Source organism: Pipistrellus kuhlii, unplaced genomic scaffold (assembly GCF_014108245.1).
Source record: "Pipistrellus kuhlii isolate mPipKuh1 unplaced genomic scaffold, mPipKuh1.p scaffold_m20_p_7, whole genome shotgun sequence".
In the NCBI taxonomy this organism is placed as follows: Eukaryota; Metazoa; Chordata; class Mammalia; order Chiroptera; family Vespertilionidae; genus Pipistrellus; species Pipistrellus kuhlii.
In genome coordinates this window covers 76,039,399-76,061,039 of record NW_023425573.1, presented here as the reverse complement: position 1 = coordinate 76,061,039, position 21,641 = coordinate 76,039,399, and the positions used below count along the sequence as shown (strand labels likewise).

The 21,641-nt window shown below is 53.4% G+C and overlaps 1 protein-coding gene across 3 annotated transcripts in view; it reads left to right on the top strand.

Annotated features, from left to right (window-relative positions):
* The first annotated feature begins 2,028 nt into the window (after positions 1-2,028).
* Positions 2,029-21,641, top strand: part of TFCP2L1 (transcription factor CP2 like 1) — a 60,024-nt gene continuing 40,411 nt past the window's right edge. For all 3 annotated transcript variants that reach the window (XM_036420993.2, XM_036420996.1, XM_036420995.1), the window contains exons 1-3: positions 2,029-2,034; positions 2,226-2,306; positions 5,905-6,056. In XM_036420993.2, coding sequence (XP_036276886.1) covers positions 2,245-2,306; positions 5,905-6,056 — 214 coding nt within the window. In that variant the 5' untranslated portion in view covers positions 2,029-2,034; positions 2,226-2,244. The remainder of the gene's footprint in view (positions 2,035-2,225; positions 2,307-5,904; positions 6,057-21,641) is intronic.

The window sequence follows — 21,641 nt, the reverse complement described above, 5'->3', positions numbered from 1 at the left end:
TTGTTGCTACTTCCTAACTGTAATTTTGCTACTGTTATGAATTGTAATGCAAATATCTGTGTTTTCTGCTGGTCTTAAGCTCTACAGAAGCGGTTGGCCCAGGCCAGGCCGCGGCTGGGGGTGGAGAACTGTGCCCAGGGGACTGAGCTCAGGGGTCCTGAGTCAGATGGCTCAGCAGTGCGGGCTGGCCCTGCCTCCGCCCAGAATGCTGCATGCGCTGCTTTGGAAACCACCCTCCGTCACTCCATCACTGGGTCTGGGTCAGCGCAACAGGAGGCTCTTCCCAGGAGGAAAGTCCTGCCTGAGTCCCGCAGGGGGATCCAGGGGCAGGGGCGGGGGTGGGGGCGGGTGGGGGGCGGGAGGGGAACATTTCTCTAGGGCCGGTGGACAGGCAGGGACCGTCTCCCCCTCCCGCCCTCTTCCTTCCCTCTGTGCCTCGCACATTTCAGCAGCTGGCATACCCTGTTGAACCTCAGCTTCCCCACCTGCAAATGGGCATTCAAGCCCCACCTCCCATGGCTATTGAGGGTGCCAGCCGGAGCAGGTATTCCAAAAATAACAGCTGGGACGCAAGTTTCTTCCCTCAGGGAATCCAGGTGAGGAAAATAGATGGCTTTCCAGGATTAGACATTGTTGGGGCCCTGCACCCTCTTTCCTCTTAGCCCCCACCAAGCAGCCCTCCTCGTGGTGGGCCCTGGGTGCGGACCCTGGGAACGGGGCGCAGCCTGTCCCGGGAAGGGCCATGGCATCTGGTAGATGTGAGCTGCTGCTGCCCTCAGAGGCCTGGGGCCTCCTCACCTGCCTTTTCCGAAGGGGCGGCATCTTCTCCAGGCAAAGCCCGTGTGCTCGGTGCTGGAGCCGGGCAGAGACTTAGCAATCACTCTGCTAATGAAACATTTCAGGTCCCTGAACGTGGGAATCAAACTGTGACCTCCTGGTTCATTGGACACTCAACCTCTGAGCCACGCAGGCCAGCCGGACAGGGTCAGACTCTTAGCCTTGATCGTGGCTCCCAGAGCAGAGGCAGTCCCCGCAGTGCTGGTGGCTGAGGGCTGGCTGCTCACAGTCCTTCCTTGAAGGGGAACGAGTGGCACTTCTCATTGTCCTCATAGGGCAGAAGAGCAGGGGGTGTGAGAGCTACTCAGGGTATGTGTCATGCAGCTGTGACTGGAGGGAGGGGAGCTGAGAGAACAGAGAGGGGAGTTGGGGGTTCTGGCCCAGGTCTCCATGTGACTTCATTTCCTTTGACTAACACTCAGGCACAGAACTTGGTGCTATGGCTGTCCACACTCCTTCCAGACTGATCTTTACCAAAGGCAAATCAGATATGCTTAAGAGACCCAGAATACAACCCCAGCTCCGGGCAGGGTCTGCTGTGCCCCCAGGGTCTGTCCTGCCGGCCTCTCCCACCTCAGGCCCTAAGCTCTGGCTCTGGTCACCCAGCCCAGCCATGCTAAGGGTCTGCTCTGGGGCCTTGGGGTCGCTGTTGCCTCTTCCTGGAACCACTTTCCCTCCAGATGCTCACAGAGATGATGCGTCCTCAGCTCAAGGCCACCTCCTCCAGGTGACATTCACACACCGGGCCATCCCTTTTCTCACATCCATCCCACAAACACCCAGAAGCACTTACTGCCACGTCCCAACGCACCTTCCTGGCAGCGGAGCTAGCAGGGCGAGCGGGAGTCAGCCCTTGCCTCTGGAGCTTACATCTAGGATAAGGTGACCAGACGTCCCGCGGCGTTTTAAAAAAAGTCCCGATTTTTGGAAAGAAGCTCTTTTAAAACGCCGTGGGACGCGGGACAAATTGAAATCGGAACTGTCCCGCCAAAAGCGGGACGTCTGCTCACCTCATTCTAGGAGGAGATCCGCACACAACTAAAAGGAAAAACCCACGAGTGCAGAGTGTGAAGCGTGAATACCCAGGGCGCGTGGGGCGGGGAGGGGCTGGATCTCGGTGCTGACCTGGTGCTCGGCGCGGCCGCTTCGCCGCGGTGCCCTCGGGGCCGGCGCTGCGCGGAGGAGGCGCGGGAGGCGGTGGGGCTGGGGGAGGCGGTCCAGCGCCGTCTGTCCGCACGCACCGCCCCCTCCAGCCGCCCCGGGCCCGGCACCTTCGCTCGGGAAGGGCGGGCGGGGCGGGCGGGGCGGGCGGGCGGGGAGGTGAGCGCAGCCCCGCCCCCGGCCGCCCATAAAGGCGCGGGCGGCGGCGCCGGAGCGGTCCGGCGGAGCGGGCGGCGCGCTGCAGCCATGCTGTTCTGGCACACGCAGCCCGAGCACTACAACCAGCACGGCGCCGGCGGCTACCTGCGGTGAGGCCGGCGGCGCGGGGGCCGGGGGCGGGCGGGGCGCCGGGACCCGGATCCCCGCGCTCCGCCCTCGCGGACTGAGGACACAGCGCCGAGGCCCCGTGGGGACGGACGGACGGACGGACGGACGCCGGCGGGTCCGGGCGCGCGGTGTCGGGGGCCCGGCTGGCGGAGCCTGGTGCTCTGGTGCCCGGAGTGGGGGGCGCCTCCCCGAACGACCCCGGGCGGGGCGCGGGCCTGCTGGCCTCAGCCCACTCCGGTGCCCCTGCCCGGCTCCTTCCCCCGGCGTCGGAGGGCTGCCCCCGGGAAGCCCAGCCCTGCTCTTTGCCCCGCTCCCCGGCCCCGCTCCGGCCTCCGGGCTCCCCAGGTCCGTGGCCCGGCCGGGGGGTGGGTGTGAGGCGCGCCCCGCACCTCAGCCTCGCGGCGCCGGGGGCTCGGGCGGCCGGGGCCCTCGCTCCGGGGGGTCCTGCGCACCTGCCCCGGAGGCCGCACCCTCCCGCCCTGAGGGAGATCCTCCTCGGCTGGTGCTCTCCGAGGGGAAGCAGCCCTCCAAGGGTGTGCGGGTCCTCCCCGTCCCCGGGAGGCAGGGCCCCGGTGTGCGGGTCCTCCCCGTCCCCGGGAGGCAGGGCCCCGGTGTGCGGAGCCCTCAGTCCCCGGGAGGCAGGGCCCGTCAGCGCCCACCCGGGAGGCTGCTGGCCGCCGGCAGCCCGTGGCCGTCTTCACTCAGCCCGCCCAGCCCGCTCTGGCCGGTCTCTGTGCCACCCCGGCCGCGGTTTGTGAAATGTGCCCGGTTTAAACGCAGACGGCATTCGGTGCGGTGCAGAGGACGTGGGCAGCGAGGCCCAGGGGTCTCAGCCACTGAGCCCCCAAGTGAGAGCCACCGGGAGGGTCTTTTTCTTCTTCTCCTCCAAGAAGTTTCCCTCCAGATTTAGTTGTGAATCTGGTTTCTGACAGACATCTGTCCAGTAGTCCTCCTTGTAGACACCCCCTTCTAGAAGGCGAAGGAACTACAGGGGCTGTGTCTGCGGGGTTTTACCCCTGGGAGAGCAGGCGGCAGGAGCCTGGGTCCCGCAGACCCTGTGGTGTCAGAGCGAAGGGCTCCGGGGACTTGTGTGCCCGCGGATGTTACTCCCCGTCCACTTACAAAATGTTACATTTTTTAAATTACTGCACGTAGCAGCTTCAGGCATAGTTTTGCCTAAGTTAGTTTGTGGCCGTTAAGCGTGTGCCATACCTTAAAAATGATTCTGAAGGTGACCTTGAATGGAGAGTAAGTGTATGTAAATCTTCCCGGATACCTAAAATGTCATCCCATTCAGAAAAATTCCCTTTGCGTGGGAGGTGCCTCTGCCATTGAGATGGAAATTTGTCTTTGGAGTCCCTGAGGTACCTTTTAGGATTTTGGTATGGGGGAGGGGGAAGAGATTGGGGTGAAAGGAGCTATAAAGCCACATTGGTTTCTGGGATCATTTTGGGTCCATAAAGAAGCATTTGGTCCATGCCCCTTTTTAAAGTTTGGTGTTTTTTTTGTAATTCTGAGGATTTTTTTTTTTTTTTTTTGAGAGAATGGAAGGTAGAGAGGGAGGGAGAGAGAGAGAAACATGGATGTGGGAGAGACACTGATTGGTTGCCTCCTGCCCCTACGGTGGCCTGGGATTGACCTGCAACCCAGGTAGTGTCCTTGACGGGGAATTGAACCCGTGACCCTTCAGTGCACAAGCTGACACTCTAATCACTGAGCACATTGGCCATATCCATGCCACTTTTAATTTATTTTTTTTTTTGTTAATCCTCACCGGAGGATATTTTTCCATTGATTTTTTAAGAGAGAGTGGAAGGGAGGGGAAGAGTAAGAGAAATATCGATGTGAGAGAGATACATCCATAGGTTGCCTCCCACACATGGCCCGACCCCGGCCATGGATCAAGCCTGCAACCGAGGTTACACCTAACCCCCTGTGAGCAGGACTGTCAATCAGAATCCTTGATCGGAATCGAACCTGGGACCCTTCAGTCAGGCGGCTGACACTTTGCACTGAGCCAAATGGGCCAGGGCCCTGCCCTTTTTGAAAAATTTCCCTTGGAAGCTGGAGTTTTCACCTCGTAGAAGTTGACCTCAACGAAGGCCAAGGTGAGGAGTGGTGACTATTCCCTCGTTCCCCCCAGCTCTCCAGTGAGGGTCTTGCCTTTTTCCTGGGCTTTTCTGTCTGGCTGCCTCCTCACTGCGGAGCCACAGCGGTTTGACTTTAGGCAGTGGCCTTGACGCCTCCTTTGCCTCCTCTGTTTGGTGTTCTCGTGACTTTTACTCCTGGGCAAATCAGGATGCTGGGCTGGAAACGAGTTGCTGTTGAGTGATGGCTCTTACCCCCGCACCCTCCCCCCACCCCCCCTTTGTGTGTGTTTAGAGGTAGCAGCCCATGGATTATTAATTTAGATGGTTTCGGCGAACATGAAATCATGCGATCCCAGGGGAGCCAGCCTGCGGCTCTTCCTCCGTTCCTAGACACCGCGGGCCGCGGGAAAAGGAGGGGTGCGGGCCGCCCTGCAGGTGCTCCCAGCCCGGCTTTCCTTCTGAGAATTGTTGGACATTGCTGGGTGTGTGCTGGGCTTGTGTTTTAGAGACATGCGTTTATGGTGCCGTGTGAGGAACACACTGTACCGGTGACTGCTGTTTATACAGCGCAGCGGCCGGGAATCTGATTCATAGCCCGGCTCACGGGGGGTTATCAAGATAAGGGCGCTGGCACTTTCCTGGCACCTGTTTTCGTGCTGCTCCTAATGTGGAGCCTTAAACAAGCCTGCCCACAGGTCATTCGTGTCCTCAAGGATTTCTCTTCCACTTGCAAGGGCATTTAGAAATACATCTGGAAACAAGTTCTCCAGGCGTGGGCTGATGGGAAGCGGATTTTGGGGGGGATATGGTGAGGATTTTGGTTCAGAAGTGGAGGAAAAGAATCGCTGAGCATCTTACCATTTCTTGTTTGCATAAGAAAACCGAATTGAAATCAAGGTCCTTTCTTCTTGTTTTGCATTTAGGAGATATTAGCATGACCCTTCACGTAGGCGTTATGGGCCCACTGTCCTTTTTATTTTTGAAGGGTGGGGGGACGTCTCAGCAGTTTCTGTATTTTCAGAGCCCCACGGACAGCATTGTATTATTCTGAGAAGTGGCCAATAAATAGAATAGTTTATTTAAGCAATTAAAATATTTGTTCAGAGTTGTATTCTAAAAGCAAGACTTTATAATGTCTTTCTTGTCTTTCTTATGGGTGGAGGCCAAAAGGCATCTAAGGTTCAGGCTGGTGCTGGGAGTCCCATCGTCACAGAGCAGACTTCTGTCATTTGCAGCGTCAGATGACGTTGCATTGTCCCCTCATTAATGAGGGGACATCTCCTGCGGGTCACGGAGAGAGAGGAGAGGCACCGCAGGGCGGGCTGCTCTCTCAGGAAGGGCTGGCGGTTGGGGCACGGGAAGCTGACCGGCTCCCGGCCGTGTGCTTGGCCGGGCCGCCCCGGAGGACGCGGTCTGGTCCGCTTCTCCCCGCGTGGCCGTCCCTGCCCGCGGCCCCGCTCCTCACCGCCCCCTCCGCTGTGTGTTGCAGGGATGTGCTCGCTCTGCCCATCTTCAAGCAGGAGGAGCCCCAGCTGTCCCCCGAGAACGAGGCGCGCCTGCCGCCCCTGCAGTACGTGCTGTGTGCCGCCACGTCCCCGGCCGTGAAGCTGCACGAAGAGACGCTGACCTACCTCAACCAAGGTGGAGGCGGGCTCGGGCGGGCAGGCGGGGCGGGCCGCCGGCCCGAGGAGGGCGGGGACCAGACAGATTTGGGTTTCTTCATCTGGTCGCAGCGGGAGAGGTGGGGGTCAGGAAGGAGGCTGTGGTATCTGATTGATCCCATTTCCTGCTGTGAGACTCGGTGGAGCCTCTGTGCTTTTATCTGGAAAATGGACACATCAGCTCTGTTGGTCCTCCGGCCAGATAGGGAAACATTCCCAGGGCCGGCCAGCCGGTTGGTGTAATTATTGTTTACTGTGACCTGCTGAGCCTTTTCCTGGACAGAGGCTAAGCCTGGGGGCTGTCTCCATGGTGGTCCGAGCAGCGGCAGGAGACAGACGCCGCGTGGGGCTGATTCCCGGCCGGACAGAGACCTCCGTGGCCACAGGAACGGACGCCTCATGTCCTGAGGGGAACGGCGTGGGCCCTGAGGGAATGGCGTGGGCCCTGAGGGGAACGGCGTGGGCCCTGAGGGAACGGTGTGGCTCTGAAGGGAACGGCGTGGGCCCTGAGGGAACGGCGTGGGCCCTGAGGGGAACGGCGTGGGCCCTGAGGGAATGGCGTGGGCCCTGAGGGAATGGCGTGGGCCCTGAGGGGAACAGGCTCTGAAGGGAACGGCGTGGGCCCTGAGGGGACGGCGTGGGCCCTGAGGGAACGGCGTGGGCCCTGAGGGAACGGCGTGGGCCCTGAGGGGAACGGCGTGGGCCCTGAGGGGAACAGCGTGGGCCCTGAGGGGAACGGCGTGGGCCCTGAGGGGAACAGCGTGGGCCCTGAGGGAATGGCGTGGGCCCTGAGGGAACGGCGTGGCGTGGGCCCTGAGGGGAACGGCGAGGGCCCTGGGGGAACGGCGTGGGCCCTGAGGGGAACGGCGTGGGCCCTGAGGGAACGGCGTGGGCTCTGAGGGGAACGGCGTGGGCCCTGGGGGAACGGCGTGGGCCCTGAGGGAACGGCGTGGGCCCTGAGGGAACGGTGTGGGCTCTGAGGGGAACGAGGGGAACAGCGTGGGCTCTGAGGGGAACGGTGTGGCCCTGAGGGGAACGGTGTGGCCCTGAGGGAACGGCGTGGGCCCTGAGGGAACGGTGTGGCCCTGAGGGAACGGCGTGGGCCCTGAGGGGAACAGGCCCTGAGGGAATGGCGTGGGCCCTGAGGGAACGGCGTGGGCCCTGAGGGAACGGCGTGGCCCTGAGGGAACGGCGTGGGCTCTGAGGGGACAGGCCCTGAGGGGAACGGCGTGGGCCCTGAGGGGAATGGCGTGGGCCCTGAGGGGAACGGTGTGGGCCCTGAGGGAACGGCGTGGGCTCTGAGGGAGCGGCGTGGGCTCTGAGGGGAACGAGGGGAACGGCGTGGGCTCTGAGGGGAATGGTGTGGCCCTGAGGGGAACAGGCCCTGAGGGAATGGCGTGGGCCCTGAGGGAGCGGCGTGGGCTCTGAGGGGAACGAGGGGAACGGCGTGGGCTCTGAGGGGACAGGCCCTGAGGGGAACGGCGTGGGCCCTGAGGGAACGGCGTGGGCCCTGAGGGGAACTGCGTGGCCCTGAGGGAACGGCGTGGGCCCTGAGGGAAATGGTGTGGGCTCGGCAGTTCTCTGTGACTGGAGCTGCCTTTCCTGTTCTCTGAGCTGCCTGTTTCTGCGTGTAAAGCGGGAGGTGTAAGTCTGTGGCGGGTAAAGAGTCAAGTGTGTGGAGGGCGGAGGTGACAGTGGCTTCTCTGTAATGTAAGGCTCCCTTTCCAGGACCCGGATCGGGGTTCTGAGGGTGACATTTGTGTGGTTTCTCTGTGGTTATGTGTGTGTGTTTACTGCATCTTTCCTGGTCACCTAAGTGGGTAATTGCCCCTCAGTTTTACAGGGGGAGAGCAGAGGGGCAGGGGGCACAGTTTCTGGGGTGGCCGGTTGGGGGAGCGTAGGGAAGGGGACACAGTTTCTGGGGTGGCCGGTTGGGGGGAGCGTAGGGGTGGCCGGTTGGGGAGCGTAGGGAAGGGGACACAGTTTCTGGGGTGGCCGGTTGGGGGGAGCGTAGGAAAGGGGACACAGTTTCTGGGGGTGGCCGGTTGGGGGAGCGTAGGGAAGGGGACACAGTGGTTTCTGGGGTGGCCGGTTGGGGGAGCGTAGGGAAGGGAACACAGTTTCTGGGGTGGCTGGTTGGGGGGAGCTGTAGGGGTGGCCAGTGCGGGGGAGCTGTAGGGGTGGCTGATTGGGGGGAGCTGTAGGGCAGGGGCACAGGGACTGGTGTGCTAGCGTGCCTCAGCAGCCGGCTCTCTCTGTGGAACTTGGACTCCTCCTTGGGAAGCCGGCGGGGTGGAAGTCCAACCTCATCCGCGGCTCCCTGACGCTGAACTGGCCGGGACGAGGCAGGATAGCAGGTGTCTCGGCGGAGGCCGTGCTTATTCCTGTGGCCGCAGCGGAGCCCAGGCGGTCCGCACGGGCGCTGGCTCAGGCCTGAGGCTTGTGCTCCTCTGTGCGGTGGCCATTGACGGGGTGGCGAGGCCTCAGAGCTCCTCTGCACCTGCTGGTTTGGGAGGACTCCGCCATGGTCCTCTCTCTCTCACAGAGTCACAGCTCTGTGCCTTCAGCAGCGGCTGCATGTCTGCCGGGATGTAGCCAGAGAAAAGGAGGTGTTACAGAGCACTGCGCAGAGTCACTGCACTGCGCTCCGAGGCGGTTCCCATTCGCAGCCCCCTCCTGTGGTGTGAGGAGGGAGTGGGCAGTACTCGGCCCCTGCCTCCCCACCTCCCCCACTCCTCCCGCCTTCAATCAGTCAACTTTGGACAGTCAGCATACCAGGGTTTTTAAGAGTTTACCCTTTGCTCAGCACGGATAAGGAAAAGGAGAGGGAAAAGAGTTGTCCCATGGTCTTACCATTCTGTGTTAATTTGAAACTAGTGTGTTTACTTTGGCTGTTTTAAGGAACATTTTCCTGATTAAAATAATACATGTTCATTAATTTTTTTTGGATGATTTAGAAAAGTAGAAGGAGGAAAACTGAAAGAAAAATAAAATCAAAATCTCTACTCATACTCAAGAACCACTGCTAACCTTGTTTCTACTTATTCATACAAGCATCTTTGACAGTGATGATCCTGCTGCAGACATGGGTCTCTGTTTTCTTATTTACTCCATTTGTTTCCTGTTTTAAAATCCTTATCCGAGGGTGTGCTTTCATGGATTTGAGAGAGAGACATCACCTGTTGCCTCCCATATGTGCGCAGACCAGGCATCGAACCCTCAACCTGGGTCTGTGTGCCCTGACCTGCAGCCTTTTGGTGCACGGGTGACGCTCCAGCCAGCCAAGTCGCCCTGCGGGGCTGTTCGTGGGATTTCTCATGTCGTCAGACATGCTTTGAGAACTTAAGTTTTGTGCTGGCTGCACAGCACCGTACTTTACGTTGGTTGTTATCCAGTTTCACAATAGGACACAGTTTCCAGTTGTCTTTGTGTGAACTGTTGATTATTTATTTACTTCTAGACACACTTCAGAAGTGGAACTAGGGTTATGGAGTCAGAGGGTCTGAGGAAGGCTGTGACACAGTTACTGTGGTGCCTGCTCAGGAGCCGGTACGCATCTCCACCGGGGCATGGCACTGTCTCCAGGACTGGGCATCGGCATTTCCCGTCTGATTAGTGAGCATAACACTTAACGTCACACTTTGGACATGTGATCTTTTTTATTTCTCCATCTGTTTTGTTCTGTCCTTTGCACTTTTTCCTATCAGGTTGTTTTATCTTAGGGATTGTAAGAAACACCATATATGAAGTCCATCAACCTTATAGCTGCTGTACATTGCAACATTTTCCCTGTTGGTTGCTGGCTGTTGAATTATTTTCTTGTATGATAACTATGTTTATGGTGTGGGTATATGTCATGGTTTCTTAATTTTCTGTGTAGAAATTTATTTTAAAGGGTTATTGTCAACTGTTTGTCTTTTTATTTATTTTATTTATTATTATTATTTTAATATATTTTATTGATTTTGTACAGAGAGGAAGGGAGAGAGATAGAGAGCTAGAAACATCGATGAGAGAGAGTCATCGACCAGCTGCCTCTTGCACACACCCTACTGGGGATATGCCCGCAACCAACGTACATGTCCTTGACCGGAATCAAACCTGGGACCTTTCAGTCCCCAAGCCGACGCTCTATCCATTAAGCCAAACCGGTCTCGGCTGTTTGTCTTTTTAAATGGTTTTTATTTTTATGCTTAGAATGCCCCCAGTTTAGTAGTTTTATAAATTTTATTTAATGGTCTTTAAATTTTAACCTTGCAATTTTTTTTGAAACTTAATAATTTTTCATTTGATGATACTTTGAATTATCCTAATACTAGTGGTCCATTGCAGGGAGATTCCTGCAATCTGCTTTGGTCGCTGCCCTGCCTGCTTTCCTCCTTTCTCTGCCGCCCCGCTTGCTTCTCTGCAGGTTCACTCCCTTTTCAGGCTTGGCTTCTTTCTACGCTGTCTTGATATACAAACTAACCGTCATCTTGGTTAAGTTAATTTGCATATTTGCCCTGATTGCCTAGTGGGCGTGGCTTGTGTAGCGGAGTGATGGTTAATTTGCATATTACTCTATTATTAGGTTACATATAAAAAGCCAGGGGCTGTCACGACCTAAATGTCCAGATGGATGGCTGAATAGCCGGCAGGGGGGTTAGTGAGGGATGACCAAATGACTGAACAGCAGGCTGTATGGAGTGACCAGGCTTGCAGGAGGGCAGCTGGGGGCAACCAGGCTGGTAGGGGACAGTAAGGGGCAACCAGACCGGTGGGAGGGCAGTATAGGGTGACCAGGCCGGCATGGGGGAAAGTTAGGGGCAATAAGGGAGGCAGGCAGGAGCCAGTGGTCCCAGATTGTGAGAGGGATGTTCAAATGCCGGTTTAGGCCTGATCCCTAAACTGGCATTTGGACTTCCCCCAAGGGGTCCCGGATTGGAGAGGGTGCAGGCTGGGCTGAGGGGGTCCTGCCCCCCTGTGCATGAATTTCATGCACTGGGCCTCTAATCTATAATAATAAAAGTAGCCGAAACCAGTTTGGCTCAGTGGATAGAGCGTCAGCCTGCGGACTGAAAGGTCTCGGGTTCGATTCCGGTCAAGGGCATGTACCTTGGTTGTGGGCATATTCCAGGGGGTGTGCAAGAGGCAGCTGGTCGATGATTTTCTCTCATTGATGTTTCTAACTCTCTATCCCTCTCTCTTCTGTTAAAAAAAATTAATAAAACATATTTTAAAAGAATAATAAAAGTATAATATGCTAATTAGACTGGATGTCCTTCCAGACGACCTTCTGGACGAAGCTGGGCCCACAAGGGAACTCCAGGTCCCGGGTGCGGTGGCTGGAGGGAAACCCAGGTCCCGGGTGTCAGAGGGAAGCCGGGGCCAGCAGCTGGGGGAAGGAAAGCCTACTCTAGCATGAATTTAGTCTATAATAATAAAAGCGTAATATGCTAATTAGACCACACATCCTTCTAGATGACATTCTGAACAAACCCAGGGCTCTGAGGGAAGCCCAGGTCCCGGGTGCCAGAGGGAAGCCAGTGTTGGCAGCTGGGGGAAGGAAGGACCACTCTTGAATTATCCTATATAATAAAAGGCTAATATGCAAATAGACCAAAATGGCAAAACTACCAGTCGCTATGATGCGTGATGACCACTAGGAAGCAGATGATCAATGCAGGACCTTCCCCCGAGTGGGCGATTATGGAGTGATGGCGCGGGTCCCGGACCAATTGCATCACACCCATGAGTGCATATCATAGCATGGTCTTCTGGAAGGTTCTGTTGTTCGGTTCGGTCCTTCGGTCGATTTGCATATTATGCTTTTATTATTATAGATTATAAGAGATTCTCTTTTTAAAAATATATTTTATTGATTTTTTATAGAGAGGAAGGGAGAGAGATAGAGAGCTAGAAACGTCGATGAGAGAGAAACATCAACCAGGTGCCTCTTACACACCCCCTACTGGGGATGTGCCCTTGACCGAAATCGAACTTGGGACCTTTCAGTCCGCAGGCTGACGCTCTAGCCACTGAGCCAAACCGGTTTTGGCTATAAGAGATTCTTGTACTAACATTTTCTGCCATTATCACAGCCTCTTAAACATCATTTACTATATCTGTAAGTTGTTTTACTATTTCCGTGTATTATTTCTGACAGAATATTGTCATGACTGTTGGGTGAAAACATACAGTGTGGTTATTTTAGTGCCTATCTCCCGTAATAGAATGAAGCTCTGTGAGGGCTTTTTAACATTACATCCCCAGCATTAAGCTTGAATGTAGGTGCTCTATGCATATTCACAAAATTAGAAATTAGACATGATTTATTCCATTTTATTTCTCTCTCCTTTTGTTGCTGTTCTCATTATGTTGTACTGGACATCTTTTCAACATGCCTTATTCAAAGTAGCCTATACATCTGTATCATGCAACACAGGCATTGCTTCCATTAAATGACAGTTTTAACACAACTTCTCCCGTTACTTGGGAAGTTTGCTATGAGGATTGATGTTTCCTGCATTGGCTCTGCGATGCTGCCCTCTCTCCAGGAGGCCAGCCCATGCCGTCTTTCTTGTAATGTGTGATGTTCTCTGGAAACATGGAAAGGGTGCTGTATCTGTAAATCAAAATGTCATTTCAACGATAGTCCACCAGTGCCCTACCTCGCGAGGCTTGGGCAAGGGGTATTGGATTTCACATTGCCAAGCCCAGCGGCTAATTTTGGAGATGGTGAAAATGGTTTGAAAAACAAATGTGCCCTCCTCCTCTGAAATGGAATCCTGAGGGAAGGGGTGGACAGCTGTTGAATGTGGGTCTAAACACTTAAGAGATCAGCTTCTGCCAGGGACCAAAGGTCACATAGACAGATCTTTCCCAAAGGCTGGCTGGAACCTGAGGGGAGGGATGAAGGGGGTGGTGAGGGCGGGGTCACGGAAAACAAAGGAAAGAGAACCCCAGGCAATCTGTGTAGTACCTTCTGGCATTGAGATATACAACTTTGCAAAGTGGCTTGTTGTGGAGAAAGCTTGTGTATTTTCTACACTTGAATCCTAACACAATCATGAATTTTTGTGGGATTCTTTTTTAAAATATATATATTTTATTGATTTTTTTACAGCGAGGAAGGCAGAGGGATAGAGAGCTAGAAACATCGATGAGAGAGGACCATCGACTAGCTGCCTCCTGCACAGCCCCTACTGGGATATGCCCGCAACCAATGTACACGCCCTTGACCGGAATCGAACTTGGGACCTCTCTGTCCGCAGGTCGACGCTCTGTCCACTGAGCCAAACCGGTTTCGGCATTTTGTAGGATTCTTACTTTCATTTCTTCACGGAAGAAGGCTCCTGTTCATTGGAATGAGTGGTGGTTCAGTGAAAAGAGAGAAAGCCATGTGCAAGGCAGGAACAGGTTGGAGTGGTGGTGGTGCAGCTAAGCGCACTGTCTGTCCAGAGAATCCGAAGTAGTTCAGGACAACTAGGGTTTGGAACACGAGGAAGATTGTGAATGAAATGGACGGGGAGGTAGACCAGATGGCCAAGATCTCCAACTGCGTTGCTGAGGCTGGGCCTTTGGGCAGCCACTTTGGCAAGTTAGTCTCTCAGTTTCCCCACTTCCTCATCTGTAAACCAGAGAGAAAATCCCTGCAAAGAAGGTGCTACTCTGTGTGTAAAATGAGTAAATACTGGACCCTGGGAAGGTGTAGGGCGCATAGTAAGCGTTCACATTAAAGTGGACACGTGGTCACCCCAGTCCTGTTTTGGAAGTTAACCAGGTCATCCAATTGGGACTTGGAAAGGGTTGGTCCTAGAACTCTCGGACAGATTATAAACAAGAAGGCCGCCGAGCTTTCCCTTTTGCACCTCATTCACTTCGACCAGACAACAGCCGGAGGAGATATCCTCTGCAGTGGGTTAAAACACCATCTTTAAAACTGTGATACAGAGCAGTGACTCCTAACCCATGTGAGCTTTTGTGTCAAGGATTCCTTACGTCAGCACCTCGGCTTTATGTGGGGACCACACACCTCTGAGGGGACATAGCACTTTAGAATTTACAAGACACTTTTAATTTTTCACTTCAGTTATCCTCCCAAATGTGTAACGCGTTCCCGTTTACAGACGGCAGGCTGTGAGAGGTGCAGTCAGGGTCCCCTTCCTCCGGGTCCCCTTCCGCTCACACCAGCAAGCCTGGGGGAGGCTGAGCGTGATGTGGCAGTTCTGGAAGGAGGCACCCTCTTCCGGCTACTGTTTTAGGGCTCCTGATGGGCCGGGCCCTGGGCTGGGCACTTCCCTGGGGGGTGCGGCTCTAAGGCTGAGGGAAGGAACTTGGCGGGAGAGGACTGGGTAGGAGTAGAGGGTAGAAAGAGCCTCCTTGAAGAAAAACATAATCAGTTGCCCCTACCCCAGCCCACCCTCAGTCTCTCCACCACAGTGACTGGAGGAGTTGCCAGGCCATCTTCCCCTCTTAGAACCCAGACAGAATGGCAGCCTTTTTAAAATTTTTATTTTATTTATTTATTTTTTTACCAGCTTCTGCTCTGGGGAAATCACTTAATCTCTAGAAGTTTTCATTTATCTGGAATTAGGATGATTTCATTTTGTGTGTTGCCTTGAGAATTAAGTGAATGATGGATGTCTGGCAAATAATAAGCACATAGTTATATATTCTCTCCTCCCCAATTACACCAGGGACTTTGGATTTAAGGAGTGAGGCAAGGGATGAGTTACTTTATCCTTTCTCCACAGCTAAAGTTTTCTCTCCAGATTAATTTTTACCCTGAAGTTTGGGATATAAACTGAGTAAACGAAGTGATCCTTAAACATGTTACCTTTTTAAAAATGCTTTCTCTCTTATTGTTTTCCCCCCCAAAGTATAAAAGTAGCACATTCTTACTGTAAAACAGAACAGCCTAATGCCGGGGTGATATCCAGCATCTAGCAGCGTTCAGGAATCTGGAGAAGGCTCTGCGTGTAAATTAATAAAAAGACTAGAAATATAATATAAATTTGTAATCCATAGGGGAGCCAGAGGAAGCTTAGCTATAGTAGCTAAATTCTTCCCATCTCTGGACCCAGGGCTCTTTTTATTCCCACATTTTCCCCTATAGCAAAGTTTGGTATACAGTGGGCATTGTCAGGTTGGGGAGCTGCCTACAGCTGTTTGGCCAGCAGGAGGCAATAACATGTAGATTAAAATGCCCTCAGCTGTCTGGTAACAGGCAATACTGTCTGCAGATCCTCAGGTTTGGGGAAATGCTTTCGGCCACTCCAGCAGGCAATAACATGTATTCAGCCCTGCTGAATATAGAAGCCCATCAACCTTTTAAGGACTTCTTGCATTTATTATGACATGCTGGAATTAGCCTCCAGCAAAAGCCAAATAGTACATAAATTTGTACCCCAGAAAATTTCTTGTAATCTCACTTCCAACTGCCAGTTTAGGGGTCTAAACCTGTAGTCAGACATCTCTCTCACAATCCGGGATCACTGGCTCCTAACTGCTCACCTGCCTGCCTGCCTGATTGTCCCTAACTCCCCACCCTCCCCACCCTAGCCAGCCTGATCACCCCTAACTGCTTCTGCCTGCTGGCCTGATCACCCCTAACTGTCCCTCCCCTATCCCCCTTCTGGTTGCCCTACACAGCCTGCTGTTCACTTGTTTGGTTGTCCCTCACTCACCCCCCTGCCAGCCCAGTCGCTCCACACAGCCTGTTCAGTTGTCCCTTCAGTTTTTTCAGATGTGACGGTCGCTTAGCCTTTTATATATATAGGTTATTATTATAGATACTGTTTAGCAACTTGCTTTTTTTTTTTTGTCCAACAAAATACCCTCCATCTTTCCACATGGAGGAAACAAACAAGCCAAAGCTGGTCCTTGCTGGTCATGTCAGGAGCTGTGGCCTGCCGGCTGCATCGCTGGTCCTCCTGAGGAGCGGCAGCTTGTTCCACTCTTATAACCAGGCCTGACACTCCGGTGGGCTTCTCTGTGCCCACATCTTTGCGCTTAAGCAGGAGTGAAACATCTAGAGTTAGAATTGCCAGTACAACATTTTGGTAGATGCTGCCATATTGCCCTGTAAAAATATTGTACTGATTTGTGCTTTTATAAATAATACCGTATTTTTCGGACCATAAGACGCACTTTTTTCCCCCCAGAAGTGGGGGGAAAAAGTCCCTGCATCTTATGGTCCAAATATAGCCTACACATATACTTAAAAAAAAAAGTTTTTTTACTTGCCCGGCTCTGTGTGGTCTCTGTGTGCTTGCCCGGCTCTAAAATGGTTCTAAATGCTGCTGTTTACTTTACAGGGTAGATTACATGTGTTTATGACCGTGATGTTGGGTTTTAATGCACATAAAATATTTTAGGACACTATTTGTTTCAGAATCTTTTTTTCTTCATTTCCCTTCTCTAAAAACTGGTGCGTCTTATGGTCCGGAGCGTCTTATGGTCCGAAAAATACGGTAACTATCTGAATAATTGTTTATTTCCTTTTCCCTTATTATCTGTTCCCCATCTCTACCATGCCTGGAGTATAAACTTTTTTTTTAAATCTCCCCCCCCTCCAGGATATGCTTTTTAATTGATTTTTAGAAAGAAAGGGATGGTGGGTGGGAGGAGAAACCTTAATTGGTTGCCTCCTGTACATACCTTGACTCACTATCAAACCTGCAACCTTTTTGGTGTACAGGACATTGTTCTAACCAATGAGAAACCCAGTCAGGGCTGGAATATAACTTCTTGAAGGCAGATACCTTGAGTATCTTGTTCACTGCTAGTCCTAGCACATATGTAACTTTTTTGAATGAGTGAAGAATGTCTGTTTTTCTATACTTTTGCCAACACTCTTTAACCTTTGCTCATTAGTGGGGAAAATATAAAGTATTCCTTTAAAAAAAATATATATTATTGATCTTTTACAGAGAGGAAGGTAGAGGAATAGAAAGTTAGAACCATCGATCAGCTGCCTCCTGCACACTCCCTACTGGGGATGTGCCTGCAACTAAGATACATACCCTTGGCCGGAATCGAACTTGGGACCCTTGAGTCCAAAGGCTGACGCTCTATCCACTGCGCCAAACCAATTAGGGCTAAAGTATTCCTTTTTTGAGTTTATTTCTTCAATTTTGTTTAATATATTTCATGTTTTATTTAGTTATTTCTATTCCTTTTACCTTCCCTGTGATATACCTGTTTTTCAGATGGGATTTTCAACCTTTTCTTAGTTATTTATAAGAGCTCTTCACATGTTTGTGCTAATGTGTTAGAAATGTTTCTGTATTTTCTTGTTTGCTTGCTATTTTACATAATAAGCATTTTTATAAGTTTTCATGTGATCAGGTTTATTGGATTTTTATCTTAAAATTTTTTGTGTTACAGGTCCCATTTAGGAAAGCCTTCTTCACTTTAAGATTTTAATAATATTCACCTGTTTGTTAAAGATTTTTCCTCTTAATTCTTTAATACTACGACATTCATTTTGGTGTGTAAGGAATGAGGTAGGAACCCAACTACATTGCTTTACACATGGTCCCATAACACCTCACTGATGGGAGAGCCTTCAGGTAGCATGATCCTGTGCAGCCGCAGAAGCTCGAGGCCGTCCTTTCCGGCCAGCCTGGGCTGTGAAGCGTTAAGAAGTCTCTCTCCCTGTTGGTGACACTGACTTGGGAGATAGTATTAATCTTTCTTAGAGACCGGGTAGGGGTCAGAGGCAGGAATTGTGGATTTGGATACACCCAGCTCCATGCCGGCGCGCTGTGCTCTCCCCAGTTCCTGGACCCGCAGCCTGTGTGTTTGTGGAATGGACACAGCACCGCCTGAGGCCTTGTCTGGAGAATTACGTGAGACGCTGTGTTGTTTGGTTTGTTTGTGCCATGCAAGGATGTTTTATTTTGGCGACATAAAATCTAGAATTGTTTACTCAGTAAAGAACTTTCTAAACCACATCACGGAGGTTTGCTAAAAGGAAAGCACAGTAAGGGACTGATGCTGTTCCTGGGGCCAGGCCCTCCTCATTAATCTGTGAGATAATAAACTGATAAAGATGCTGACAGTGCAGCCGGCTGCAGCGCCATGGATTGGGTTTCCTGGTTCTTCTGTTGTGTTTTAAAACCAATCAGTGTTTACTGACATGAATCTGAGGTGACTTGTACACACTGCTTATTACATCCAGCTCAGAGAATGTAGAAATGAGTCTCAGTGTTTCAAAGGTCTCTTCCTGGTCATGTCAGATTTCAATTATGTTATTTTAATAGTAGACCAATTGATTCAGCTAACACACAATACTTACAATTCCAGATGGTACAGGGAACTGGGGATGATATGGTCTTAAGAATTATGTTTAAACCCCCTTTGTTCTGGAAATAGTTTGTTAAGAATCATAATTATTAAAACTTGTTGATCTGATGCCATGTGGCCATCGTCCATGTCCTCTTCTCTAACGAAGAGAGGGGCTCTGGTCACTGCAGCGCAGGGTCCGTCAGGGTCCTCACCGCGCGCCTTATCCCGCCCTCCTCTCCCCGTGGGTGGAGTGTTCGAGGCTCCTCTCCGCTCCTGTCCGTGGGCAGGCAGCTGTGGCTTTCCCGAAGCTGACGGTCGTCAAACCGCCCACCGTTCCCATCAGATGTCATTCGGCGTTCTCTGAAATGTCGTTCAGATGGGGACCAAGAGGCTTTTGATGCCTCCAGTGTCCAGATCTGTCCTTCCAGACGAGCCATCACTGCTCCGTGAAATGACATTTTAAAATATATATATATTTTATTGGTTTTCTACAGAGAGGAAAGGAGAGGGATAGAGAGCCAGAAACATTGACCAGCTGCTTCCTGCACATCCCCCCACCGGGGATGTGCCCGCAACCAATGCACATGCCCCTGACCGGAATCGAACCTGAGACCTTTCAGTCCGCAGGCCGATGCTCTATCCACTGTGCCAAACCGGTTTCAGCTGCAATGACATTGTAGAGGAGGCCCTGCTGGCATCCTCATGAGTGCTGCCCACACGGAGTGTGTAACGACGAGGCGTGGCCCCCGCTGTGGGGGCTCGGCCCTGATGGCTTCTGTAGCATCCCGTCTGCTCCCCGACGTGGTAGACTGCAGTCTGGGCGGACAGGCTTTTAAGCTCGCTCACCGTTCTGCAGAGTACCTGGGCTTCTTACTGTTAAAATCATCAAAGCAGCGCCCGCCCTCCAAAAGGTCGGGGAACTCAGGCAGACGCGAGCCTGTGCTGCAATTAGACAGCCTCGTAGGGGCGCTGCACGGGCCGGTCTGTGGCTGCCATGTTGCCCCCCTGCTTCCAGGTGGCACGTGGCGCTGCCTCTTGTGGGGTGCAGCTGGCAGCCTGGAGCCTTGGGAGTGCCCTGCCCCTAAACCAGCAAGTTCTGGCGCCCAGCACAGGCCGTCAGTGGGCTGGAGGACCGGTGCCAGGCTTACGGTCACTGCACAGACAGAAAGGTTATCCTTTGTAGGGTTTGCCTTAGAAAGACAGTATTTAATGCAGGTGTATCAGTGGGCCTTAACAAAGGTTATTTCTCTTCGGCAGTTAAATCTGGCTATTTTCTTGGGGTGCTGGGAGGGGAGGGGAGCAGCAAGAAGGTGAGGGTAGGAAGAGCCACTTGACCCTGTGTAAGTGGATCTGCGTCCGGTTTCCGGGGCTGGTGAATTAGGGCAGAAATACTGCTTAGAAGCCCGTATGCGGATCAGCTGCTCTGAGGGAGGAAGTGGCTACTTTAACACATTTTGCTACGTGTCCAAGTAGCTATTCTGCACACGTATATACTGTGGTGTTACAACCCCTTCATTTCCTAAGAGAAGGGGTCAGACGGCCTGCTGAGGCAGGGCCAGGGTGAGCCCGGGGTGCACAGCTTTGGAGTCTAGCATAAGGTGACCAGTCCCTGCTTTTGGTGGGACAGTCCTGATTTTTAACAATTTGTCCCACGTCCCCCAGTGTTTTAACACAGTCCTGATTTTTGGAAAGATTCTGTGTGATCACCTTACTGTAGCGGCCAGAGGGAGAAGGACAATGCTTCTGCATCTGTGAGCTGCACGTGCCATATAAACGTGTCCCGCACTGGCGGTCTGGGCTGACCCCTGCGCTCAGCACCACCGGCGGCCTGCATCAGCGCTCCTCCTCTCCTCCTCCTCCTCCTTGCCCCGGAGCACGCCCGGAGGGAGAGCCTCGTTTTACGTGTTTGTTCTTCAGGCGATGGACATCTGGGCGTCTGCTCCCCGGCCGTCATGAAGATGTTGCTGTGGGCAGTATGCACTGGTTTCTGTGTGGCCCGGCCTTTCGTTTCTCTGTGTGTATCCGTAGGAGAGCAGTCTCTGGGTCACATGGTCACTCCGTCTCATGTTTTGGGGAGCTGCCGGACAGTTTCTGAAGTGGCGGCAGCACTTTGCACCCCAGTGGTGTGTGGGGTTCCCGGTGGCCCACATCCAGCACTGGGTATCGTCTGTCTTTTGAGGAGGAAGGACGAGTGAAGGCTACCTCTTCGGCTGGCCACGCCGGCCACTGCTGGCAGCACACGGAGCGGGACCCCCAGGCGGGGGACAGCGGGCCTCAGGAGCAAACCGAAGCCTGAGGCCCAGCGGCCGGGAGGACTCTCAGACCCGCTTCTCTGTTCCTGTGGGGGATCACCTTCTGCTCTCTCTTCCCACCAGCTCCCCCGCCTCAGTGGCTCAACACCTGGAGGCCTGGCAGTCTCTTCCCCCCTCCCACTCCACACCCTGGGGAGCAGCTGTTGGCCTGGCTGGGTGGCTGCTCGCCTGGACCCGGCGTGGCCCGAAGCGGGCCCTGTGTAAGCACGGCTGCGCCCACTCTCCCCTTTGTCCTCCCTGGAAGCAGGGTTGTGGTGGAGCCGTTTTTGGGGGTGGCCATAGGCGCCCACGCTCCTGGGAGGCCTGGGGGTGGGGCGGGGGGAGACGGGGAGGAGGCTGTGGTTGTCTCAGGCTAGACTGAGACCTGCCTCCCTGACAGGGCCGGCCCGGGCCAGATGGCTGCCGCTGGGGTAGAGCAACCAGGCTGTCAGGCTCCCACCTCTAAGAGCTGGCCCATCAGGGGCACGTGAGGGCCTCACCCCCAGCACGGACGTGGGTCCAGGGCCGGAGGGAGGTGCCTGAGCGCGCCCAGCCCTGAGCTCACGCAGGGATTTGGTTTCGCATCACGGTCCCTTGTCCCCGAACTCAGGCTTTCCATCCTCCACCTGCGCAGGCGGCACCTGGTCTCATTCCCTCGCCAGCACTCCGTGCTGCCGGCCTTTTCTCATGTGCACACAGAATCCGCACTTCATTTTCCTTGCGTTCACGTAATTCTTCCTGACAGGCGTGAAGCTGAGCATCTTCTCCGGTGTTTACATGCCTTTCTTGTATCCATTGCCTTGTTCTTCTGTGGCCCTGTTGCCTGTTGACCTGTGAGAACCATTGCATTGTGTGGAGATGTAATTCAGAACGGGCCGGTCAGCGGTTTCATAGGCTTTCTTCGTACAGCAGTGTAGCTGGGTACAAGCACAACCTGAAAAACGAGTGAATTTCCTGTGAACCAGCAACAACCACATATAAAATAAAACAGGAAAAGGAGG